At 35.8% G+C, this 27,844-nt stretch overlaps 1 protein-coding gene across 4 annotated transcripts in view; it reads right to left on the bottom strand.

The window, feature by feature from the left end:
• The window catches only part of ESR1 (estrogen receptor 1), a 327,238-nt gene that overhangs the window by 20,230 nt on the left and 279,164 nt on the right, over positions 1–27,844 (bottom strand). For all 4 annotated transcript variants that reach the window (XM_044671713.1, XM_044671712.1, XM_044671714.1 and 1 more), the window contains one exon: positions 20,317–20,450. In XM_044671713.1, the coding sequence (XP_044527648.1) occupies positions 20,317–20,450 (134 nt within the window). The remainder of the gene's footprint in view (positions 1–20,316; positions 20,451–27,844) is intronic.

Below are 27,844 nucleotides of genomic sequence, written 5' to 3'. Positions count from 1 at the left end.
TGGATGTAGTTATATTTCTTCCTCACTGAATCCAAGAAGTTTGTGATTCCAGTGTTAAGTTTAGGAGAACTTTCCATGTATGCTCTTCTGAAAAAAATCTTCACACATTCTTAAATCAATTAGAATTTTTTACCCTAGGACTCCATTTCCCAGAATCCAACTTTCATCCTCACTTTAAGTCCTTACATTTTGGAGATAAAAGTTTCTGTAACCTCACCCTTGCTCTTTCTTCCCCCACTAATATGGTTGGGAAAATTTCTCTTTATTCAGGCTTTTACTTTTGTTCTTTCTATTTCCTCTACTTCAAGTGATTATTAATAAATCTTATAAAATATAATAATTAGAGTTATAGGATATTGATTTTAATCTTACATAAACAACCTTGCTACTTCTGTTTTTAACATATCTTTTTTGACAAAAAAGAATTTGGGGCCTATAGTTTCTCCTTTGTAATAATAATTATAATTAATACATTATTATTTCTTTTATATATTTTATTTTAAAATTATTATTATATAGTAGTGACTATGTGCCAGGCACTGGCTAGTACTTTACACTTATTATTTCATTTCATAACTATGGAAGGTAGTTGTTATTATTTTACCAATGAAGAAATTGAGGCAAATAGAGGTTAATTGATTTGCCCAAGCTAATATAGCTAATAAGAGAATGAGGATGTAATTGAACTCAGGTCTTCCTAACTCCAGACTCAGCACACTTTTTACTGTACCACCTAGCTGCCAGAAATGAGAAGGCAGAGAATATTTTTCAGCTTACTGACTGCTTCCACCAAATATCTATTTTTTTTAATTAACTATTTATTATGACAGAGATATTGGAAACAAATGTAAAAATGCAGACTTAGTAAACATATCTTTTGTAGACCATGATATAATAAAAAGTTTGTGTTCAGGGAATACAAACAAAGCATGGAACAAAATGAAGTCTCTACAAAATCCTAAATAATAAGTGGGTCGAGGAACAAATCACAGAAATAATAATTATGTAATAGAAAATAACAATGAAGAAACAATACATTAACATATTTAGGATGCAACTATAATAATCCTTAGAGGGAAAATTACTCCACCAAATATCTTTATTTTTCTTCATTAACTTATTTTGCTTTGAGATGGTCAAAGGCCACATATTAAATTTTTTCTGAAATGTTTTCCCTTCCCAAAGGACAATAATACTAGATTTTTCTCATAGGAATTATGATCTAGAGACTACATAGTCATCTCTTAGTTTGCTAGTCTTTCATTCAAAACACTAACTGCCTTGGAAGTAACCCATGAGTTTAAAGGACAAAAAAGACAAGACCAGAACCATCTGAGTATTTAATTTTCTCTTATTCAAAAGCACAAATCCAAATATTTCTAAATGATTCACAAGAATTGCTCTGTACCTTTCAGGAATTGGTTTATCTTTTCTTGAATGGGTTAGTGGATGAGCCAAGAAAGAAGTAGCTAGAGGAAATTTTTAATACTAGAGTTTCCTAGTAACTCTTCACCTGAAATATGAAGCAGCCATCTTTGAATTTGGCCTTAAGCTTAGAAAATGAGCTATTATCATATTGTTTTGGTTTTCCATTCTGGTTGCATAACTCAATAACATGTAGATTTCATGGCAGCTTCTAGGCTCTCTTTTAAGTGGTCTTAAGCAATGGTGACTTGAACCAGAGATTGGTACTGTTACCACAATACAATACTGGGATATGATCATTCTGTTCAGCCTGGCACCATTACTTACCCACTGGAATCCTTCTTGTACAGATTGCTAGTGAAACCATATGTTTCTGATTCAATGAAATTTAAAAGTTTGGAATAATTTTTTTTCATGAAAGCCACTGAGTGTTCTAAGAGCCAAATAGTACATTTCTTGACTCCAACTGACTCAGAATACATATCTCCATACTGGTCTTAAATGCTAATAATGTGATTTGATTATCTAAAATAGATACTAAAATGTCCCATTGCTTCCCAGTAATTACCACCTCTGATATTTTTGAACAGCAGCAACCTGTCTAGGAATAACAAGCAATAAACATTAGTTTATTATCTTCTGTTAAGCAAATGGTTGAAATTTGTCATGTTTGAAAGTATTTTCAAACTTACGATCTTAATGAACAAAAAATTAACTTAACATGGACAAGTCCGTGTCCAAATGCTTCTCTGTATGACATAAGGAAAGTGGGAGAGAAATCCTCTTTCTCTCTTCATGGCTGGCTGAGCCATTTGAAAATCTGAGTCATTTCTACAGAAGAAAAATAGTTGGAAGGCAGCTATTGATTGCACAACTTGATATATCTGACGAGTATTTATCTGGACCCAAGGTGAATGGATTTGTTGGTATTTCTAGGTAAAAAGGAAAACCAACGTTGTTTCTTTTCTGGCTCTCCCTTAAACTCCTATGTAAGTATTTGCTTAGTCTACTACCCTCCCCAAGAAGAGTAAAAAGTGTAAAGTTTATCCAACTGAATGAAACTCCTTCACATTGTCATGTTTATGAGAACTGGTTAAAATCTATCAGTAATAGCTGGTGATGAAAAAGACAGGTATACCTTCCAAGGTTAGTACTTATCTCTTTTGTATTCATTTCTGTGGCCACATTGTCCCACGTTTCCATTTTTTTTGGTTGAAAGATTACAGTAGGGATAATAATGCTTCCTGATTATAACTAAAATTCAAATAAAATAACAAAAGTCTAATATCCTAAACATTTGTGATCACAAATATATCAAAGTTTCTTGGGTTATGCCTCCTACAACATTAGATAGAAATTTAAAACAAATTCAAAGAAGAATTATATATACTGGCTGGTGGTGATTAGCTCATCTTAATCCATTCTTAGCATAAAATCATAAATTTGTAAGAGGTAGCATTGAAGTATTTAACATAGATCTTGAGGAGAACTTACCAACCAAAAGGTTCCTGAAACAGTAAAATGCATTGTGGAAGTGAGGGTGTAAGGACTTCTACAGAGATATTAAAGAAAACCTTTAGTAGTATTCTTTCCCCTATCTTCCAAAACTAGTAAGATTGGAGGTGAGATGAAGAAATCTGTGTGACCTCTCAATATTCTTTTCATTCCTTTGACTGTTAATGCTTTATTGATTGTTGAATCTGTAAAAATAGGTTATGGTAGATAAAAGTAGCATTGTTGAAGCAATATCATCACAGTTTCTCTTTTTATAATATGTCTGCCATCTATAAAGCAGTTAACAATTAAAAAATGCTTAGAGTAACTTGTAGTTCTGGCATGTACTATGGAGAAACAGAAATATGTATAAGTCATCATAAAAGATATTCCAAAGTCATAAATAATTTCTTTCTTTTTTCAGCCTTATTATTTATTTATTTTTAACATTTATTAAAAATTTTTTTGAGTTCAAAATTATCTTTCTTCCATCCATTGAGAAGTCAAGAAACGTGATATTAATAATAAATGTAAAATCATCCAAAATATGTCTCTGGATTAGCCATTTTGAAGGAAAAGAAAGAAAAATAAAGGAAATTTTAAAATCATGCTTCAATCAGCACTCAGACTCCATCAATACTCTCTTTTGAGGTAGAAAGCCATTTTCATCCCAAGATGAAATTTGGAAATCTCTTAGAAAAGCTAAGTTATTTACAGTTGATTATCATACAATATTACTATCAATGTTCAGTGTTTTCCTGGCTCTGCTCACTTCAGTTTGCACCAGGTCATATAAGTCTTCTGAGGTTTTTCTGAAACCATTCTGCTTATAATTTCTTAGACCACAATAATATTATAAATAGTATATCCTTCACAATTCTGTGCCATAAACTGTTCAGTTAGTCATCAATTGATGAGTGTCTCCTCAATTTCCAATTCTTTGCCACCACAAAAAGCTGCTATAATTTTTTCTCACCAATAAGTCTCTTAACTTTTTATTTGATCTCTTTGAGATACAAGGCTATTACAGGTACTGCTGAATCAAAGGGTATGCCCAGTTTTATAATGCTTTGGGCATAGTTCCAAATTATTTTTCAGAAAGGTTGGATCAGTGTTCAACTCTATCAATAATGCATTAGTGTCCCAATTTTTCCATATCCCCTCCAAAATTTATCATATTTATTTTCTGCCATATTAGCCAATCTGATAGGTATGAAGTGATTCGTTAGAGTTGTTTTAATTTGCAATTCTCAAATAAATAGTGATTTAGAACATTTTTTCATATAACTATAGATAGCTTTCATTTCTTCTTCTGAAAACTGCTTGTTCATATGCTTTGGCCATTTATCAGTTGGGAAATGACTTGGGAATTTGTCTCAAATACATATATATATGTATATGTATAATACATATACATATACTTAAATGGAGTCATATTGGAGAAATGAGGCTATTTATAATCTTATTGTTGTCATTCTCTTTAATGAAATAAATGATTATTTCTTTGATTTCTTCTTTGACTCATTTGCTAGGTTTAAATTATTTAGTTTCCAGTTAATTTTTAATCTATATTTCATGGCTCTTTACTGGATGTAATTTTTATTACATTGTTATTTGAAAATAATTTATTTAATTTTTCTGTTTTTCTGCATTGGTTTGTGAATTTTTTATGCTTTCATAGTAATTTTTGTGAAGATGCCATGTACATCTAACAAAAATGTTTCCTTGCTATTCCCATTCATTTTTTCCATGATCTATCAAATCTAACTTTTATAAAAGTCTATTCATTTCCTTTATGTTTTTTCTTATTTATTTTGTCGTTAGATTTATCTAATTTGGAGAAAGGAAAATTTGAAGTACTCTACTAATATCATTTTACTATCTATTTTCTCCTGTAACTCATTTAATGTTTCCTTTAATAAGTTGGATACTATTCCATTTAGTGAATATATGTTTAGTATGGATATCACTTTATTGTCTATAATACCTTTAAGCAAAATGTAATTCCCCTGCTTATTTCTTTTTCATTAGGTTTATTTTTGTTTTTGATTTGTCTGAGATCATGATTGCTACACATGCCTTTTTTGCCTTAACCGAAGCATAATAGATTCTGCTCTGGTCCTTTACCTTTACTCTGTATATCTTTCTGCTTCAGATGTGTTTCTCATAAATGATATATTGTTGGGTCCTGGTTTTTATTTAATTCTGCTATCTGCTTTTTTTTTATAGGTGAGTTTGCCCCATTCACATTTATAGTTATGGTGATTATTTGGGTATTTCCTTTCACCCGATTTTTTTCCTTCTCTCTCTCAAAAGTCTTTTTTTCTTAGTCAGTATGCACTATCAGTAAGCACTGCCTCTTTTAATCCACCCTCCCTTCTATCAACCCCTTTTTTCTCTTCTTCTCTTCTTCTCCTACTTCTCTATTTGAGTAAGATAGAGTCCTAAAATATATTATATGTGTTATTCTGTTGAGAGTAAGGTTCAAGCATTATCTGTGACTCTACCTCCCATTATTTTCTCCTTTTTTTGTAAAAGCTTTTGCTATTATGGCTATTTTATGTGAGATAATTCTTCCCATTCCTCCTCCTTCACTTTTCCCTCAGTGAATCCCTCTTTCTCATCCCTTAATTTTTTGAGACCATTTCATCATTAATTTTTAGAAGTTACAAAAATATCCCTGTCTAGGAATATAATGTTTAATTATATTAAATTCCTTATGATTAATCTTTCATATTTACCCACTTAAGTCTTATATTTGAATGTCAATTTTTTTCCAACTCTTGTCTTTTCTTCAGGAAAGTTTAAAAATGATCCACTTCAACAAAACTCCATTTTTCCTCCAAAAGAATTGTACTCAGTTTTTGATCTTCCCTGTCACCAACAATTGCTTTTGATGGTCAGGTTCTTTTTGTTGTTGTTGTTGTTTGCTCATTTTGCCAGCCTATTTCTTGACTTGTAACTTTATGTTAAAGTTGGATTCCTTTCCTTGGATGGAGGGGGCACTGCCTCAAACTTCAAGTTTTTATTTGCTACTTTTTTTTCAGAGCTAGTTCTGGAGGTCTTTAAGTTTGGGGTATGATGCAAGGAGAGGTGTAGTCACTGCTCTATTGACATGCACTCAGATTTTTTTTTCCAGGAAGAGATCTACTATCCTATAGTTGGAAGTGCTAGCTCTTCTCTTGGCCATAGCATGATGTATAAGACCCTTAATCTCCTCTGGACACAATCTCTAATGTTCCTTTCCTCCTTGGAACTTTGACTAGAGCTCCTACTCCCTTTTGAGTGACAAGACACACTCTTCTCTGCCTTTGAAAGGTGACCAGAGTTCTTGCTTCCTTGTTGCTTCTCCTTTCTGCCATGGTACCATGATCAGGCTCTCTGTTTCCTTTCTATCACAAGTGCTAGCACTCCTTTTTGCCCTGGAACTGCAACCAAGAACTGAGTATATGCAATGCCACAGTGTCCTGTACCCAGTGCCAGCTAGGATTACCCTATAATATCCTTTTGATTATGTGTTTGACTTCTTTTCTGTTGTTGTGTTGAGAACTTCCAAAGCTATTGATGCCACTGTAGGAACCACCTCAAAGCCTGCTATTGACATTGGCACACACAGTGTGTTCTGTGCTCAGGGCTAGCTCTTAACCTGGTGTCATAAACCTCTTTTTTAACTTGTTAAATTGTCTTCAGCTTGAAAAATATCTCATTCTGACTTTTGTTGACTCTTATCACTCCTGAACTCAATTTGATGCATTATTTTAAATTGTTTATAGGAAAGTGAACAATTAATACCTAATGAAAGAGAGAATCCCATGGATGAAACTGTCATCATCACCCTCTATTCCCATATCTCAGTCATGGGACAATAATAAGAAATCTCAAAAAATCTCAAAAGAGAAATAAATCTTAATAAGGAAGAAGTTCAGAATGAATTGAAGTCAGAAACTAAAGCTTAACACAGTACAGAATTACAAAACACAATTAGCAGGCTAGGAAAAACTAAATCTATTACTGAATTCATGATAATATATCTAAAGAAATACAAAGGAGATAAGTAGATTTAGGACACAAGATACTGAACTGGAAGAAAAATTGGAATAAAAGAAACAAAAGACAACAACATTAAAAGAATACATATCACAGAGGTAGCTGGGTGGCTCAGTGGACTGAGAGCCAGGCCTAGAGACAGGAGGTCCTGGGTTTAAATCTTGACTCAGACATTTCCTAGCTGTGTGACCCTGAGAAAGTCACTTAACCCTCATTGCCTAGCTCTTACTACTCTTTTGCCTTGGAACCAATATACTGTATTGATTTTAAGATGTAAGGCAAGGTTTAAAAAAAACCTGCATATGAATTCCATGAAAGTCAAAGTAACTGTCTTTCAAAGCAGATGCACAGGGATAACTTAAGGATTATAGGTCTCCAAAAAAGAACAAGGCAAAACAACAACGACAATAATAAACTGCAACTCATAATACAGGAAATACATAAAAACATTTTCCAGAAGTTCTACATGTAGATAACAAAGAAGTGAATAGAACACACTGACTACTGCTAGAAAAGAACTTGGTGCTTCAAATTCCAATACATGTAGTGCTTAAATTTAACAATTTTATTGACAAGGAACAGATTTTGCATCATGGCAGGAAAAAGACCTTCAAATATGAAGGAAAAATAGCAAAAATGGCACCATATTTCTTAAAAGAAACCACAGAATGGAAAGAAATAACAGGTTCCAAAAAGCAAAAAGCTAAAGCTACAATCTAAAATGACATATCCTAAAAACTTGAATCTAATAATCAGTTTTTAAAAAGCTAACAGTAAACAGAACGTAGTCATTTGAGGTGTACTTACAAGGGTCAGGGGGACAGGGGAAGAGATTATTTGACTTGAAAAAAAACCCTAAAGCACAATGAAAGTAAATAAGTGAAATTATCAAGAAAAGACTAAAAATGGGGGCAGCTGGGCAGCTCAGTGGATTGAGAGCCAGGCCTAGAGATGGGAGGTCCTAGGTTCAAACTTTGCCTCAGTCACTTCCCAGCTGTGTGACCCTGGGCAAGTCACTTGACCCCCATTGCCTACCCTTACCAATCTTCTGCCTTGGAGCCAATACACAGTATTGACTCAAGACGGAAGGTAAGGGTTTAAAAAAGAAAAGGAAAGGAAAGGAAAGGAAAGGAAAGGAAAGGAAAGGAAAGGAAAGGAAAGGAAAGAAAAGGAAAGAAAAGAAAAGAAAAGACTAAAAAAATGAAGGTGTATAGAAATCTACAAATTACAAGTTTTTAAAAAAGGAAGAAAGACTGACATTTGGACAAAATACAAAGTGAGATCATGGAACTCAAGGTTTCAAGGGAATTTATAATTTCACCAAGATACTTGGAGAAATAGCAACCAACATAAGGGCCATGGGGCACTCCAATAGAGTCATACTTTTCTAAAGCTAAATGATAGGTTATAAAGTCTCACCTCTGAAGAGGTTGATTAATTTTGCTTTCTAAGTTTCAGAGCTACCTCACTTTTGCTTTTGCTGAAACTGTTAGTGTCAGGTTTAGAAGAACCTGCAAATGGTTATAGCTAATCTTTTTAGCAGCAACATTGTTTTCAAAACTAAGTTGTGCACCTTTGGTCTCCAGTTGTGAACCTATAATATGGTGCTTTCATCTTTCTCCCATTCGCACATTTTGTTTTGTGTTATGGGAAAATTAATTAAATGTTATATCCATAACCCTGAAGACATTTAGCTATCATATTTGAAACCATATGTGGGCACTGCTTGATGTTTTTTGAGGGGCGTGTTAAGCTTCTTATTAGATAATACTGTTCATAATGCAAAGATTTTGTTTACTTTTTTTAATGAATTAAAATAAGTAAATGATAATTTTCATAAACGTTTTTAAGAGATCATTCCTGAGGTAGAACCACCAAAATTCCAAGGGTCACCTGAACATTCAAGCTATAAAGGTTAAAGAAATATACACTTTTAGTTGTTTGACCTAAAGGCTTTTTCTTTCTTTTCTTTTGTAAAAAATGTTTTTATAAAAACCATATCATGGGAACAATTGGAACCATGGTAGATAAACAACATCTGTGCAAACATTGCTTATGGACTCAAATGTAGATACTACACTATGATCACCAAGGCACTCATAAAACCTGAAGTATTTATAAACCATTAGTAGAAAACAAATGGCCACACTAATAAGATGATTTGTCTAATGGTCAAATAACTAAAAGTAGAGCCTACATGATTTGTGAAAATGATTTTGTGTAAGCAGCATAATAACCTTGTAAAGATTCCCATTTCATTCCTCTTCCTCTGAAAATCCTTCACAAACTAAACTAAAAACAAACAAATAAATAAATAAATAATTCAAGGGGGCAGCTGGGTAGCTCAGTGGAATGAGAGTCAGGCCTAGAGAAGGGAGGTCCTAGGTTCAAATTTGGCCTCAGTCACTTCCCAGCTGTGTGACCCTGGGCAAGTCACTTGACCCCCATTGCCTACCCTTACCACTCTTCTGCCTTGGAGCCAATACACAGTATTGAGTCCAAGACGGAAGTTAAGGGTTTAAAAAAATAATTCAAGCACATATTCTCTTGCAATCCAATATAATATTAACTGAAAAAAAATTAAGCCTATGCTTTGCTCTTGTATTTAGAGCAAGGTCAAGGGGTGAATAAAAGGATATCATTTGGATATAATCACTTGATCCAATAGGACATTATCACCGAAGAAGGTTAGGAAAATAACACCTAAAAGGCAGACATGAAGCAGAAACTGAGAGACATTGTGACTCAAGGCATCTTGAAAATTAATCAACCAAAGATTAGTCACTAGCTCCCTAAGGAAAGAAGCTGGAATAAGCTCAAAAATTTAGGTTTGTGTGCAATGGAGTTACTGTAGTGGGTGGGAAGAAACAGAGGAAAGTCATGCTCCTTGCTCCCTTCTTTCCCTTCTGTTACCTAATAGTAACAAATCGAGGGAAACCACAGTTTCAGAAATGTTGAGAAAGGTTGTGAGCCTGGGAGTTGTACCGGCAGGAGACTCTGGAATGAAATAGCTTTTCAGGCCTGGTTTGGGGATGATTTTGATGGTCCAGCATAATGCTTTTAGAAAATGCACTAGCCTATTCTGAAGTACCATTTTAATAGTTTTAAAAAATGCATAAATTCTATTCTGGTTTGGACTGGTTTACTGTTTGTTTTAAGAGGGAAAACTTCAGTTAAGATAAAAGTACTATTTAGGTTCAGTTAAGATCAAGGTTAAAGAAAACAGTGCAGTTCATTCTGAGTCCTGGTTCATGGTTCAGTTATATTCAGTTCTGTAGTAGATGATTTTCTTTCTGGGAATGGGTATATGGGAAAATATATATATTTGTCACTTACAGTTAGCTGACCCCAGTCTGCAGATGAGAAGGATATATGCATGCCTGGTTTAAGGATTAAGACAGTGAATTTTGTGACCATTCTCTACTTTGACTCCCAAAGTAGAGTAAAGGCTTAGGTTACTTAACCTTTCTTTTATAATTTGAAAATAGAGACAATATTATTAATTTAATACACATGAGAGAATGGCCAAGTATGAGGTTAGAGAAATGGTCCTCGAATCTAGATATGGGGGAGAATCAGGGCCCTGGTTCTTTTTGGAAACCACTCACCATGATTTCATGATTTCAGTAGCTCTGCTCCCAGAAAAAAAAAATATATATATATATAAAACCAGTCAATCAATCCACAAACACTTATTAAACACCTACTATATACTAGGCATTATACTAGGCATTGAGGATACAAAGATAAAGAAAGATGCCTTCTCTCAAGGAGCTTACATTCTATCGCAGAGTATAAATTCCTCATTAGACTGTTAAAGCTTCCGGGGGACAAAAGATATCTTATTTTACCTTTTTATTCACAGAACCTAACACTGTTTTATATGTAATTAATGCCAAGTTTTTAATTAATGCTCTTTAGGTTGCAAAAGAAATCCCAATTATTAGATTCATGGTAGAAGTTTCTTTTATTTGAGCAAGATGAGATCCCCCTCACATTCCAAAAGGTATGAGCTTCTAGCTTTGGCTACAATTCCCAAGGACCCCTTCTTGGAACAATATCCAGTAGACTCAGGGCATCTGAGGCCACATCCAAGGCTTTCTGAGTTTCTTAGCAACACTAAAAGAGTTCAGAGAAAAAGTATGAAGTTGAGAATCATCTCATATATTGAAGCCTGGCTAACATGTTGTTGCTATTACAGAATTTCAGAATCATGGAACTTCAGAGGTGCAAGGACCCTTATCAGTTTCCTCAACAACCCACCATTGACAATAAGCAGCTTCATTCAGAACAGTTTTTGACCTCAATTTTAAATTAGAGTGAGTTTGCCGCAGTAGATTTTTAGAGAAGGAAATTAAGTTAGGAAAACTAGGCTGATAATTGAATGCAAGAATTTGATTAAGATCACGTAGCAAAGATTTGAGTGTCTAATTTGCTTCTTATTGAGTCAGGCCATGGAAAAGAAACAAAATGACTGTGAAGCACTTAATAAATATGAAGTGCCATTTAAATAGAAAATAATGACAACAAGCAGTGTATTTACAGAGGATGCTTGGATTACAGAAAACTCAACTGATAATATAATAATAATTTTTTTAATTCTCTATTCCTCTGACAATAGCAGTCCTACCTGACTGTGCCCATTTGTGAGTTCTAAGCCCTGTTCCTCCCAGATTCTTTAAACTGATGAGAATTAACCGCTCTCTTTCTGAGTGATGCTGCTGCAGCTGAACTATGTTTATAGTCAGTGTGCTTTTAAAAATGTTCTTTGGTCTAAATATAGGGGCTTTTTGAATCACTGCCTTATGAAAACTTAAAAATATAAATGCTCTAAGTAACTGGTCTAATAATAAAGAGGGAGGTCAAAGAGTTCAGCTCTGGAAAGAGGAAATATTCTTTGTGATGAAAGCTGGTTATAATTAAACCTTAAACAAATGCTGTTTCTTGCCAGAATCTGGCCTATTGTGAACAGGAATAAAAACCAAAAATGGATTTTATTGGTCTGATATCTTGTGTTTTCAGCCAGGGAGCAAAATGACATGATTGACTCTTTTAATAAAGTGAAATGAAAAAATGGACAGAAATCTGAGATCTGCCATTTCATTAGTTGGAAGCCTCATTTCTTATGAGGAAAACCATGCACCCAGCTTTGGGGTCTGAAAATTGGGCACGGCCATGAAACTAAAAGAAAGTCAACAAATTGACATGAAAGAAGTAAATAATCTGGTATTTTTTATGGAATTTATCCTCATCAACAATCACAGTGGAGTCCTTTGATCTTCTTTAAGGCTTTTCTGAAACAAGACATCTCTATGCAAATGTTAAGATAATTCAAGATTCCAAGATACAAGTAACCATGGAGATAAATTTGTTCAACAAGTGGCTGATTATCAACATCAAAGAAGATACAAAGCAGGAAGACACCTGCTTGCAAAAGAGGTTTTTTTTTATTGTCATAAAGAATATATGAATAAAAATTGAAGTAGAAGAGAGATTCTAAAGTTGTTCTTGTCTGTGGTTAACATTGCACTGATTGTCTTAAATAGAAGTCACTATAGGATCCTTCCAATAAGATCCAAATTGATTCAAAAGAAATCAGACATCCAAACAAGAAAAACAAAGTGGATGAAAAGTGCTTATTGCCCATAACATGTAGTTGGATGGAATTATGCCATTGAGTTCATACATATCTTGGAGAGTTACTAATTATATGAGCAATCCAGATATAAGTAGGAGAGGAAAATAGACTGGATTATACCCATTGTAATGGGCACAAAAAATGTGCAATGCTTTCAATGAATCAAAGATGCTCTCAATCAGATGTTAAAAAAATTTTAAAGCACTTTTCAAACCCAAAGCACTGTATAAGTAATTATTTTTGTTATATTTTTCACAGAACAGACTCTTCCAGATCTGAATTTGTTTCTATAACCTATTGTTCATACTTGTCTCAACCCTTGAGTCTTAGCATTTAACAGTCATTCTGGTAAAAAATTAATCTGAATTTTCAACTCATCCTTGTTTACCTTCTAAAGCCTACCAAGGTGGTACTATTATTACCTACATTTTACAGATGGAGAAACTGAGGCAGAGAATAGTTGAGTAAGTTGGCTAAGGTCATTCAGATAGTAAATGTCTACATAGAATTCAAATTCAAGACTCCCTGACTCTAAAAATAACACTTTACTACACCACCTGCCTTCCAGGTAATTTATTATTATTAGCCACTGGAATTCATTGAATAAGAGGTGAAATAGTAGTCCTACCTTTTAGGGAAATCACTTTAGTGGCCTAATGAAGAATGGATTTGAGTGGGAAGAGACTTGAGGCAGGCCAACCCACCAGCAAAGTATTGCAATGATCAAGGGGTGAGGTGATAAGTCCTTTACTAGAGTGGCAGCAATGGCAGCATATTTGAGAAATGTTGCAAAGGGATTTGGGGGAGGAGAGAGAGTGAGGAATCCAGGACGACTCAGTTTAATAGTCTATATCAGTGATGGGCAAACTTTTTAAAGAGGGGGCCAAAGTAAGGAAATGCACATCTGTCAGTCTCTTTCTAAGGCAACCCTTTTGAAGTTTCAATGTATTGTATCCTACTAATTGTATTCATCAGATTAGGAATAATGGCATGGCCAGATAGAACATTTCAGGGGACTACATCTGGCCTGCTGGCCATAGTTTGCCCATCACTGGTCTAGGGGATTAGAATAATGGTTTGACCTTTATAGTAATAAGGAAGATGGGAGGGGTTTATAAGATTTACAAATGAAGCAGTCCAGAGGGAGTAAAGAAGAAGGTCCAGGAGACAGGCATAAAGAACACCTAAATTGAATCCAGGAACATCATATCTTGACTCTGCTACCTCCTTTCAAGATAATTAGGCCATCTGACCAACTGGAGCACATACTTCTATTTGAATTAGGGTTCCAGTCAAGGACTTTTCTATCATTCATCCTATGCACTACAGTTCCCTGGTAGTAATCACTGATTACCTGGAAGAGCTCCCAGCTAATTTGTGACTCGCTCTACAAGCCATAAGAACATACAATCATGGAATCTTCCCTTTCAAGGAGGATCAAATTAAATTATCCTCCTATTGCTTCCATGCCAAAAGTCACTCCTATAACTGGCAGATAAGGCAATGGGTATACTACCCATCTACCTAGTGGTTTATCAGCTAAACCTATCCTCCTTATTTCATACTCTATGATTGTTTCCTGCAACAAACTCTGTCCATAATGACAGAAAGACAAGTTTTTTTCAGGTTACCTCTGATTCATGGATGTGATGAGAATAATTTTAATAGTAAGGGGAATGGTTGTGGTTTGGAAACTAGGAGAGGAAATAGGAGTCAGTGAATATTATTTATGCCCCAGAATTGGTAAATCCTTCCACAACACATGGACCCATGGTACTATGGAGAGGAGGAATGGTGCCAATAGCATAATGGAAGTGGCTGAGTCAGAAGGTGGCTGTGGTTGTTCTTCCCAGGGAAAACAATTTGCTATAATAAAAAGGCTAAAGTTTCTGAAGATCAGGTTGTTTCAGATGTATAGTCAACTACCCAACTTCCTAATCTCCTCCAAACTCTCTCAGACCTGAATCTTTGCCCAGGACCCAGGCTTCTTGCCCATCTCAGTCTTTCAGTCTTGGCATGATGGTGAAGACATGGACTGGTTTTTCAGTTTATGTTTCCTTTTTCTAGCTTTGACCATGACTGCTCAGCTCCAGAAAGGTCTTGTCCTTCCCCCAATCCAAAAGATTGGCTAGTGGCCAGCTGTTTTGCATATTTGTAAGATACTATATTAAGGAATGTTCTCAATTTCTAGATATAGGAATATGTCTACAATATTTTCTTACTACTATATTCACAGAGAGAGACAGATGGAGAAAAAGAAAGCAAGCAGAATCACAGAATCTCTAAATTGGAAGAAATCTTAGTGATCGTGACAACCATACAAAAATAGGAATTCCCTTCATAATATACCTAAAATGTGGTTATCCAGCCTCTGGATGAAGATGTTTGGTTGGTAAAGATATTGTTTCTTAAGTTAGCCCATTCCACTTTTAGAAAGCTATAAGTTAGGAAGTTTTTCCCAGTCTAAAGTTATCTTTTTACCACTTTACCCATTGTTTCCTACTTCTTCCTTCTGAGGCCAGGTAGAATAAGTCTAATCCTTCTTCCATATAACAGTTTTTCAAATATTTAAAAGATAGCTATCATTTCCTGGCAACAGCTCACACACACACACACACACACACACACACACACACACACACACACACACACACACTCCATTATAATCAAGCCCATTTTGTCCAAAAAAGGCAATTCTCCCATTTTGTTCATAAAGAGAAACTATCAATTAATTGCCTTGCTGAAATTTAGGTAGTCTAGACTTAAAGCAGTCCTTTGATCTAATATTTCAATAATTCTATCTAAAAAATGAAATTAGTTTTACATGACTTGATCTTGACAAAGCCAAGGGGTTCTAAATAGTTGGCACTTCCTTTCTAAATCATCAGATTAATTTTCTGATTTATACAGTCAGAGAATAAATGGAGAGTAAATGGAATAAATCTAGGAAGGAGAATATAATGTCTCTGGCAAGCATGAGAAGCAATATGCTCAGTGTAAATTTACTGGGATAGAATAATGCAGAAAACTAATATTAGTTAGCTAACATTTATTATGTATCTATTATGTTCTAGGCACTGTACTAAGGATTGTCAGTCTTAGTTGATCTAAAGGGGAAAATAGTGTCCAGAAGTAGGAAGGTGAGTCTCACTATATTCAACTCTGGTCAGATAATTTATTGAATATTACATTAGATTCTCAATACTACCCTTTGATAAAGACATTGACAAGCTGGAAAGAATCCAGACAATAAAGAACGTTGAGATAATGCCAAATCAGGATCATTTGAAAGAACCAAAGAGAATCTTGGAGAACACTTGGAGAAGAGAGACAGAATAGCTTTCTGTATATAAAGGACTAAAACATGGAAGAACACTTTTTTTATTCTACTTGATCTTTGGGACAAAACTGAAAGTAAGTAGCAAAAGTTGCAAAAAGGAAAATTTGGTCTTGCTAGCAGGACATCCCAAGCAGTTAGAGTAGTCCCAAAGGGAATTTGGCTTGTCTCAGGAAATAGTGCTTCATAAAGGCTGGATGATCTCTTATTAGGTAAGTTGTACAGAGAAATTTTATTTGGATACATGTTAAACTAGGTAGCCCCTGAGGTCCCTTCTAACTCTGAGAGTCTGTGCTTCCATGTAGTTCTAGAAATAGGTTTTATACCAAATGGATCCGTGATCCATTGATTTGGAAGTTCCATCAAATGATGCGGGTCACAATCCAATCACGCCTAATTAAACCTATTTTCCAATATCTTTCCTAGAATTATGGAGAGGTAAATCAATAGGAGATGGGCCCATCAATAAACTGACCACCTTAATAGCAGTGAGTCTGAAAAAGATGTAAGGATTATAGGTAAATATGAGGTCGAAATAAGTCAATGTCTGATATTACAGCCAAAAAAAGCTAATGCAACCTTAGCCTATACATAACAGAGAATCTTAGGAGTAGTGAGGCGATAGACCCACTGGCACCTGCCCTGATCAGAAACTGTTGGAATCCTGGATTTACTTCTGAATAGTCATTTGAAGAAGGGCAATGATAATCTGGAGAGCATGTAGAGGAGGGTGATAAGGATGCTTAGGGGACTCAAAGTCATTCCATACGAGGATAAAATTAGTATTTGGGAGAAATATGCAGAAGATACAAAGAGACTAATGTACAGTTGCCATTAGAATATGGCTCTCAGTATCCCTAGATTCATATACAAATTCATTTGCTCGATATTTTAAGCCCTATACAACTCGGCTCTAATTTCTTTCCCCCTCATTTTATGTATCTCTCTGCTTCATACACTTTACAATCCAGACTTAGAAATATTATTGCTACTCCTCAGACATGGCACTCCATCTCTGCCTTTTCTAGTCTACCTTCTGTGTGAAAAATGCATTTTATCTTCTCTTCTACCCCCTAAAAGTCCCAATTGCCTTTGAAATTCAGTTCAAGTAACACTATCTACAATAAAGTCTTTCTGGATCTAGTGCTTTTCTCCCATCCAAATTACCCTTGGAAAATTTAAATATCTCTTATGTCCTTTTGAAAGTATATGTTGTGTTTCTAGATAGGATGTAAGCATATTGAAGAGAAGGCCCATTTCACTTTTGTCTTCATATCTAGCATCCAATACACATTAGGACTTTAATAAATGTTTATTAGTTGATGGACTCTTTGACATTCTAACAAGTAGAGCTATCTAAAAATATTATGGGCAATTTTTGGATGTATTAATTTCCTTCTTAGTAAAAGGTCAGTGAATATATCTCAGGCCTAATCAGGAAAAGCTTTGTTACTTAGAAAGGAAGAAAAGTGAAGGGTTGGGTCACACAGTGGACGAAAATTGGTTTTGGAAGGCGGGGTAATTAATTAAATTATTTTCCCCAACAGCACAATCAAGCCATGATGGGTCCTTTCCCTGATTAATAAACTTAGCCCTAATGCATTGGGTATTTGAGGGATCTTCTTGCTTTTCAGGAAAACTAATTCTAGGATATCTCTTCTCCTCTAATTCAAAGTTAAAGCCAATATAAATAAAGCAAAATGAAATTCTCACAGAGTGGTCATAGCAACTCACAGAGAAATCTAAGTCTGTTATATTTGGAGAGTTTGGGCAGCATATTCAAGTCCCAGTTTCCTGTTTCCTTTCTCTTGTGGTTTCTGCCAGGTATGCATATAGGATGGCTACTCCTCAGATCCATCTCAGGTGCCTGCCTTTAGTGTTCCTGGATCAGACCCCTGATCTCCTTGCCTTCTTTCCTTAATTATGTTTGTTCTTATAATTTTCCATTTCTGGAGGTGAGAAAACTAGTGTTGATTATCCTAACCTTTCATTGACTCTTTCTTTCCTCCGAAAAGGAGTCCCACACCATGTAAGTTGCCTGTGTCATTCATATACTTATTCTTCTTAACCTTGATTTTCAGGAACAGCATGGGGCACTTGGAGCAATACTTGGTTACTTAATAGAAAATCTACTCTTTTAAATCATAGCTCAGTTTTATAGGGTAAGTTTTTGTAGTGGTAAGGTTCGTTTCACTTTTTATGGGGCTAGAGGGATAGATCCTGTTTTGTTATTGAGCTAGTGAAATAGCAGCATTGCCCTTGCTGTGAGAGACAAGCTGTTGCCTTGGTATCTCAGTGATGTATTTTTTAAAATTTCTCAATGTACAGTGTCTTATATCTTGAAAGCAGGCTTTTGATCCCTCTAGAGGACCACAAGTGAAGCTCAGAGGAGTTCCAGCATTCTCTCAGAGTGGCACCAAAGAAATGGGAAATGAATGGATAATGGAATAAGATTAGCAAGAATGAAGAAGCCTTGACTTGTATAAGAAGACAGTAAGGTTAATTCCAAATCTAGTTGTGATCAATGATTCTGAGTTTAGCAAAGCCTTTGCTTTGGCATTTCTTTTTTTTTTAAATTTAGAAAAACATAAAGAATTGCTTTTTAAAAATCTAGACTTTGTGTAGCTCCAAAACAAATACAATCTGATCTCCTGATAGCAAATAACTCGTTTTCTTATTCAGCATTAAAATGAAATGAAATGAAAACCTTTCATGTGAACAAAACAACAGTGCAGGCAAAAGACTAGATTGATTCTGATCCATTCTTTTGATTCCCCAAGACCAGAACATAAGCTAGCATTGATTGGCCAGTCCTGGATAATTTCATTACCTATCTGAGTATTATTTCCTGGTTAATGGGAGGAGTGGGGGGAGAAAGCCCAACACCTGAAAAAAGCCTGCTTTCACTCAAGTTAGCCAGATTGCCCACTCAGAACCTATCAGTATTTGCCAGGCTCTCCATCTAAGAAGGAGCAGGTTCAAGACCTGGCACTGTCTAGCCGAATGGCACTGCTCCCAGAACTCTCATCCCACTAAAAAGCAATTGTGGGATCTGGACCCTTCAATATGCAGGACAAATGATCAAAATGAAAATCACAATGTATGTGAGTGGAACCAGAAACTTGAATCAAGTGGTAATCACTTCCTTAGTATAGAGTAGATTTTTTTTTTTTACCCATGTAACTTTGGTCCAGTATTTCATGCCTCAGCTAAGGTAATAGCGTAGATTTCCATTTATCAGTTGATAAGTGAGTGTGATTGCCATGATAACCACTGAGTGATGTAGGCTACTAGCATTGGCAGTGAGGAGAAGTGGAAAATTATTTTGCTTCCATTCGAAAATGGCTCAGGGAAGATAGGAAAGGATTGATATTGATCAGAAAGCTATAAAACATCAAAAAAGATGTCAGGTTGGAAAGAGCTACATGTACTTTCTCCACAGCTTTATGGATGGAATCCATAGATCCGTGGGTTTTGGCAAAGGAGGCAAAAAATTAATTGATTCGGATTTAAGGAACCCAAAACAGGACATTCTTGAGGTATTCATGGGGGCGAGATGCATACATAACCAAGAGGTGGATTTTTTATATTATATTTTATAAATAGCTGTTGGTTTTCATGTTCTAGAGGCTGTCATTGTTTCTAGTGCTTACATCCAAAGATCAGGATTTGGGAGGAGCCTGAACACTAATTTGGGCTGAGCTGTAGATTCCATCTGTGTGACCTAGAATGACTCTTTATATATCAGCCAGTCTCAGCATAAAAAAAAAAGGAAAAAAAAAACAGATGCCGCTCTTAGCTAAGCTTTCTAAAATGAATAAATAGGAGGGGACCATGGAATTAGACTCCATAGACAAAATGAAAAACACTCCTGTTAGCTGGACCAATTCACTGCATTCCAGTGTTTTAGGCTCTGGTTCCTTCTAATGCCCTCTTTATAATCCAGCTAGGCTTCTCATCCCGACATTTTTGAGCAAGACTGTTGTCACTCTCAAATATGCTCCTTTCTTTATGACTGAGTGCTTGCAGTGGTCCATCATTTCCTAATGGGATCATCAACTCTGCACTTTGCAAAAGTATATATGATGTGTACCCATAAAAAATTTTTTGTTGATAGCTGAAAAAAGGGTAGTAATCTTTCTGACAAAAAGGAATCTGTTTTCTTCAGTACTTCAATGCCCATTTGACTCCTTGGATATGACTAGTACAACTTCAATTTCTTTGAGTCAATTCGGATAAGAAGTAGTTAGCTGCTTCTTTCAATTTAAACCACTTCCCCCTTCAAGTGGGTGTACTATGTCTGGTTGAAAAATGCAACAAAGACAGCTGTCTTTCTTCAACTTGGCACTCTCTATTCCCCATATCACCAACTCACCAGAATTAAGTAAGATGATGGACTTGAGGCACACAAACTCTTCCCCCTGGAGATTCATCATTCGAAAGCGAGAGGATGTAGCCAGCAACATGTCAAAGATCTCCACCATACCTTCCACACATTTCCCTTGGTTCCTGTGAAAACAAAAATAGAGCTACATTGTAGATCTATATTCCCAGAAGAGAATTGAATTAAAATCTATGTTAGAAGTCAGAAGTGTGATCTATTCTTCCCTTAGTATCATTTGAGTATTAGAAGTAAAGATACCAACAAAGGCTTCTAATTATCAATTAAAAGAAAAAAGATATTTTCAAATCCTAGAAAAAAATTAAAGGAGGTGAATTAGAGCTACACCGATTTGAATTAGGAAATTTTCCTAAACACAATAAGAGAGAACAACAGATTTATAAAAACAATCTTAGAAGAATGAGAACAATTTGCTAACATCGCTATTGTCATTGACCACTGGATGAAGGTAACTGATGATCAACTCTGCCCTTTATGGTCTCAATGAAGAGTATAGCTTGTCTCATTCTGTCAGTCAACTGTGGAAGTAAACTCTGGGGCTTTAAAGGACTTGCTTTTCATTATTTCCCTCATGCTGTTAGCAAAGTTCAAAGGGAAGAAGAAATTTCTGTCTGTTAGCAATATTATTTCATGACAGAGTATCGTAGCCATAGGAAACATGTATTTATATGACATCTCAGAAATGGAACTAAGGATTTTTTTTTCTTAAGCCACAACTTTGGAGGTCATTGAGTCTAATGTCCTCATTTTATAGGGAAAGAAGTCAGAGAAGCTGATAGAGATGATGGAGAAAAAATTCCAGGGATTGAGGATTCTAGGTGAAAAACCCAGAAGTGATAAAGAGTACCTTCTATGAGGAAGAGCAGAGAGGATAGTATCACTAGATCAAAACAGGCTTGGAGGATAATAAGATATAAGAAAATTGGAGAGGTAGGAAGAACCCAGGTTTAGAAGGAATTTAAAAGCCAGATAGAAGATTTCATATGTGAGCTTAGAGGTAATAGGGAATCACTGAAGTTTATTAAGATGGGGATTGGAGTGTAAACATGCCAAACCTGTGATTTAGGATGATTTATTTGACATCTGAGTGGCAGACGGATTAAAGAAAGCTGAGACTTAAGGCAAAGAAAGTATGAAGTGATAAGGCTCTAAACCAGAGTGTTGGCAGTATCAGAGAAGAGAGGGGCAGGATTTATAGAAAGCATATGAAGAAAGAATTATATGGACTTGGCAACAGACTGGCGTGGGTGGGGACAGGGTCATGATAAAGAATAAAGAATGGAGTAGAAGAAGTTAGAGAGGTTACAAGCCTGCATGACTGAGAGAACATAGTGCTCTCAATAGTAAAAGGAAAGTTAGAAAGAGGGCATGATTTGAGGGAAAAGAGAGTGAGTTCAGATACGAACATTCTGCATTTAAGATGCTTATGGGAAATACAATTTAAGATGTCCAATAGGTAGTTGGAGATGCAAGACTTAAGGTCAGGAGGTTAGAGCTAGAGAGGTATGTGTGGGAATCATTAGCATAGAGATGATAATTGAACCTCTGGAGATGGTAAAGTACTTTAGAGGATGAAATGATGAAAAAGAATTCAAGGAAAAATGAAGGGGTTCCAGCCTAAAGAGACCAGGAGGGCTATCTGGATGAAGATCTAGCAAAAGATATTGTGAAGAAGTAGTCAGAGAGATAGGAGGAGAACTAGGAGAAAGTAACATCATAAAAACACTGAGAGAAGAGTACATCAAGGAGAAGAGAGTGATTGACAGGATCAATTACCATAGAGAGATTATAAAAGATTATGTTGAAAAGAGGCTATTAAATTTGGAGATTTGAAGATTATTAATAACTTTGGAGAAAGGGTTTTCAGTTGAATGATGAGATCAGAAATCAGACCTGAGAGAGATAAAAGAATGAAAAGAAAGGAAATGGAGGAACTAACTGTAAATGACTTTATCAAGGTATTTAACCACAAAACGGAGGAGAGACATGGGAGAGTAACTAGAAGAGATGGATAGATTAAAGTGAGAGCTTTTTGAGGATTGGGGGAACCTGAACACGCTTTTAGGCAATAGTGAAACAATCAGTAGAAAGAGAAGAGTGGTCAGAGAATAGGGATGATATAGTGGCCACTTCTGGAGAAGAAGGGACAAAATGGCATCATTTGTACATGTAAAAATGTTTGCATTGACAAGGAAAAGGGTTACCTTTTCATGTGAGATAGGGATAGAGAAGTAAATAGGAGCAAAAGAATTTGAGAGATGTGAGATGGGAAGAGAGGAAAAGAAGGAGCTCCCAGAGAATGTCCTTAATTTTTTCAGTAAAATTTGAGATGAGATTATCACTGAGAGGAAGCTGGAGGGAGTCATTGGAGATTTGAGAAGGGATGAAAAGGTTTGTTAAGGGTGAATTAGATAGAGAATAAGCTAGGAAAGTCTAAAAAGATTGCCTCAGTTTCCCCAAGCACCTTTCTGATGTTATAAATTGTTCCATTGGTAAAAAGGTTTCTACTCTGAGAGTTCTTCTATATCCGTGTTGGTGAACCTATGGCAGTATGCTGGAAAGGGCTGCTCTGGTGATTTTTCACATGACCAGCCCCTCTGCCCAGCAGCCCAATGGGAGCACTTCCTCCTTCCCCTGACTGGGGTTAAGGGGCAGCTCACATGCATTTTGTAAAAGGTTTGCCATCGCTGTTCTATATCAACAAAATGACAGATTTCATACATAAACAAAAATCATACAAAAACAGTAAGATATTGGCTTTAATCAAGCTATAGCTGATCAACAATGTCTCACATTTAATGTGAAGAAAGAATTGTAATGGGAAGATCTGGTTTATTTCTCCTAGCCCATGTAGATTTGATTAGATCTCAATATGTGATATGCGTCATACCATTTTTAATTTAACTTTTTCAAATTCAGATTGTTTTTAATAGTACAAATTTGTTGTTGTTTTTTTCAGGTAATTTAATCCAAGTGTGGTTCCTTGCCTAAAATTGCCAGAAAAGGTTTCTTAACTCTGAATTTTGCTTTGATTATAAAACTGAATGCAGATATTAACAAGAATTATCTGGGGCACAGATAGGTTGAGAAATGTGAGAAAATATCCAATAGCTGGTCACTTAGTAAAGATGGTCACTCTCAATAGTGAGGTAGCCTTTCGTGTTGAGAGAGCACACAATGCATTTGATTTTTTTACAAGTAGCAATTTTTCTTTCTAGTGAAAAAAATAAACAAGGATGGGGCTTGGAGAATGAAGCTTTAAAAATAACAACTCATAGCCAAAATAGAGAAATGTTCCTTTCTCAGTATAAAGTCTCTGTTTACTTAACAGACTGTACACCGGCAGGGGAGGAAGTTTAAGTGTAGGAGGAAACCATCATTCACCTGCTGTGAGCAAAAGTTCAGTTTAGAAACTGAGAAAGTAGTATCTTAATAACCACCCTTTCTTCTGATCCCTTTTGAATATTCTGTCATTTTCCCCATGAGGAGCCATTTTTTTCATTTTCTTCAGAAGTTGGTTTCCCCCAGTCTTCTTCTTTTTTGTTTTTCACTGGCTTTATTGTTAAGAAGGTTTAGCACATGTTAAGTGCCCACAGTGTAAAGAAAGGTTTTGAAAAACATGAAATGCCAAGTAGTCTATGCCCTGAGGGATGTTATCATGTTAAAACCTCTGGGCTTTGGCCTCACTCCTAATTCTTCAGTCCTCAATTATTTTAATGAACCCAGCAAATACTTGTTAAACATCTGCCATGTGCCCCGATTCTGTGGTAGAGACTTGGGATACACAGATGAAAAACAACACAATCTTTGCCTTCAAGAGAGCTTACAATCTAGTGGAATAGCAGGTCAATATTGGGAGGTGGGGTCGGGATGGACAAGTACTCATTTAACTATTATTTTCATTAGACTTCCACAAATAAGTAGAAAGGTCAAAAAAAGAGGAATGGAAGATGAAGAAAGTAGAGTCACTTCTTTTTGGAGGGATCAGTACACACATTATCATGAATCCAGACCTAGAATGGAACATAAACAGCATCTAGACCTATTCTCTCATTTTACTCAGGTTTGGAGAATTTAAATAACTTGCCAAAGGTCACACAACCAATTCTTGGTAAAATCAGGACTTGATCTGATTGTCCTCTCATCCTTTCAATCTGCTATTGGTCTTTATAGTATAGTAAATAATATATCCAACCCTACCATCAAGGGAGGAGAAAGATACCCAAGGATTTAGAAAATGTATGGTTCTTGAGAAAAGCATTCAGGGCTGTTGAATTATAATTTGTTTTATTGTTGTTGTTTAGTTATTTTTCAGTTGTGTCTGACTCTTTGTGACCCTATTTGAGATTTTCTTGGCAAAGATACTGACATGGCTTGCCATTTACTACTTCTCAAGCTCATTTTAAAGATGAGGAAACTGGGGCAAAAGGGTTAAGTGATTTGCTAGAAGTCACCTAGCTAGTAAGTATCTGAGGCTAGATTTGAATTCAGGCCTGGTGCTCTATCCACGGAACCACCTAGCCGTCCCTATAATTTGCTAAATTGTCACAATAGTCTAAAAACATCTATGTAATGCATTGAATGGAATCCTAGGCCTGGAGTCAGGAAGACCCGAGTTAAAATTTGGCCTTAGGAGATTCCTATTCCTGTTTGTGTGACCCATGGCAAGGTATTTATCCTCTGTTTGCCCCAGTTTCCTCATCTGTAAAATGGGGATGATAATAGCACCTACCTTGCAGGGTTGTTGAGAGGATCAAATAAGATAATATATGCTTAACACAATGCCTGGCACATAGTAAGCAATTTGTTAATATTAGTTATTATTAATAATAGTAGATAAACCATTTACTCTCCACCTCTTAAAATTAGACCCACTATATCACTAAGCAAAATTCAAAGATAGTCTAAAGACCCACCCAACCAAGTCTTTGTCTTCACTCCAAGGTTCTTTCCCTCTCTAAAAGAGATTTACTCTAAAAAATTCAAGTTATATGAGTGTTCAACCATTAGCAGCCTGGCTGCTGAGTCAAGTGGTTCCATTGCATAGTGCCTGCAGGCCCTTCTCCCTCATTTTAGGTGATGCTTGACACACAAAGTGATAAAATTGATATTCGAGTTGGTGAGAGGTTGGTACACTAACCTAAGTCTTTTTGAGTGCCATGCACCTTTTGGAGGGCTCAATAAATACTTATTTGTTTGACACAGCAAAATCACCCAGAAGATATATGTTGCAACTGCCAGAACTTCCCTTTCTTGAAAGTCCACTGATTTAATACCCAGATCCCATTTCCAGACTCAACCAGGAATAAAGTATTTAACAGGGTGTTAGATGAAATGATTTAATCAACAGCTTTGGAAAGGAGACAATTATTGAGGAACTTGAGATAACAATACTATAATAAGACGAGATAGGTCTCAACTTAGGAGTTGCTTCTGTGGCTGTGAAACACATGGGGCACAGAAAAACAAGATTTATTTTTAAAGGAAACACTGTTTCAGTCACAGATCAGAAGAACAGAGGTTTACCAAGCAGCCCCAGCCTCTAACTCCTACTGTGAGACGTGACAGCCTGGAATGATTAACTCGTCCAAGTATTTTATCAGTCTGATTTTCAGAGACTCTCAAAATCCCCTTGTGGGGGAATCTTGTTCTACTACTTATCCTCTCAAATATAGTTGATTTAGTCTTAAGTGAAGGTAGAACACCCAAAGAACAGAATTTGAAGGAGCATTCACTCTTGGCACGCACGTACTAAAAGTTTCTCCTCTACAGAAAGCAAGTCAGTTTGTCTGTTTTTCAGAAGCATTCAGGTACCTATTACTCTATATAGGATATCAAGAGGTCCAGAAAGTGGTTGCAGATGACACCTACACTTATACCTCTTGGAAAATGCATCTTACAAAAAGATAAATGAAGACATGAGAGACCAATTCTTTGTATAAAAGGATTATAGTAAACAGAAGGTTGAGAAAAACGGGGAGAGTGGCAAAAAGAGAATACATAATTTATTTGGATAAAAAAAATGTTGCAAATATTGGTAGCTGCGGTGCTATATAAAATCTATACATTTTCAGACCTCTAGCTCTTTGGAGTCAACTCTTCTCACCCCTGTCTCCATTTGTACTCACTCCCACCACTACCATTTGAAGTAAACTGGGACCACCAATAGTTGCATGATTATAAGAACTGCTGAAATATGTCATTAGTTGTATGACTTGGAACAAGTTATTTTACATCTCTAGGGCTTGTTTCTCTATCTCTAAAAATGAAGGTTATGCCCAGTGGAATTGTGTGTCGGCTAAGGGGAGTTAAGGGGGCTTGGGGAAGAGGGAAAGACCATGAAATATGTAACTATGGGAAAATATTCAAAATAAAAATTAAAAAAAAATAAAATAAAATGAGGGTTATGGAAGAGATGATCATTATGTTCAGGTCCAGTTCTAATATCTTGTGCTTCTCTTCAGATAAAGGAGAATGGAAAAGAGGATGTCATGGTAGAATAAATCAGAGGATCATATATGGACATCTTAGAGGTCAATAAGTACAACCCCTTTATTTTATAGATGTGGAAACTGAGGCACAAAGAGTTAAGTCCTGAGTCACACAGTTAGTAAGTATTTGAGATGGAATCTCAACCCTGCTCTCCTTGACTCCAATTCTCCCACCTTATTCCTTATACTAGACTATATGATTCTCTATGCTTTAATTTGCTTTAATTGAAATTAGTATAAATATATAATAGAATGTATTATTATAGGTTACTGAGTTTATGTCACTGTAGTTTAAAGCTACTCAACTAAGTCAGTGTGAATAGTTACCTCCATCATAATCCATTTACCCCTTTGATAATAATTTCAGGGCTCAAAGTGGTTAAGCAGCAAATAGTAATTGCTTAATAAATGTTTGTTGACTTGTTTTTGAAAAATAAGGATCATCTGAAATCACTGACAAGCTTCTCAAACTTAGCGGGACTGGTCTTAGGCAGCAGACAAATGATCATCCTATACCTCAGGTCTTTCCAAAATGGTGAAATCTTCCATTAACTCACACTCCTCTGACCTAACTATGGAGAACTCAGAGGCACTTCCACAAGAGGAGCTATTAGTGGAGGACTACAGTGGAGAAGCCAAATCATCATGAGCTTTTTGTACAACTCCTTCTACTCTGACCCCAGGGATATGAGGGGTGACTTAAGAGGGAGATATGCCACAATATGAATAGGGACTTTTTACCCTTTGACCACTTGAATGATGAGATCCAAAGGGCCCTATCAACAAAAGAGGGAAGAAGATTCCAATACTCCTTCAGGGATTTGTCCTTGGCCTTGTGTTGTGGGACATTTTAAATCAGTGACTTAAGTGAATACATAAATGGTATGCTTATGAAATTTGCAAATGACACGAAGTTGGAAAAAGTAGCTAACACACCAGATGACAGGAGCCAGGATCCTAAAGGACAGCCTTAACCATAGTTCTAAATCTAATAAAATTAAATATTGTTG

This window comes from Gracilinanus agilis, chromosome 4, assembly GCF_016433145.1.
Source record: "Gracilinanus agilis isolate LMUSP501 chromosome 4, AgileGrace, whole genome shotgun sequence".
Classification (NCBI taxonomy): Eukaryota; Metazoa; Chordata; class Mammalia; order Didelphimorphia; family Didelphidae; genus Gracilinanus; species Gracilinanus agilis.
Note: the sequence above shows the minus strand (reverse complement) of the source record. Positions and strands in the feature narration are given on the sequence as shown.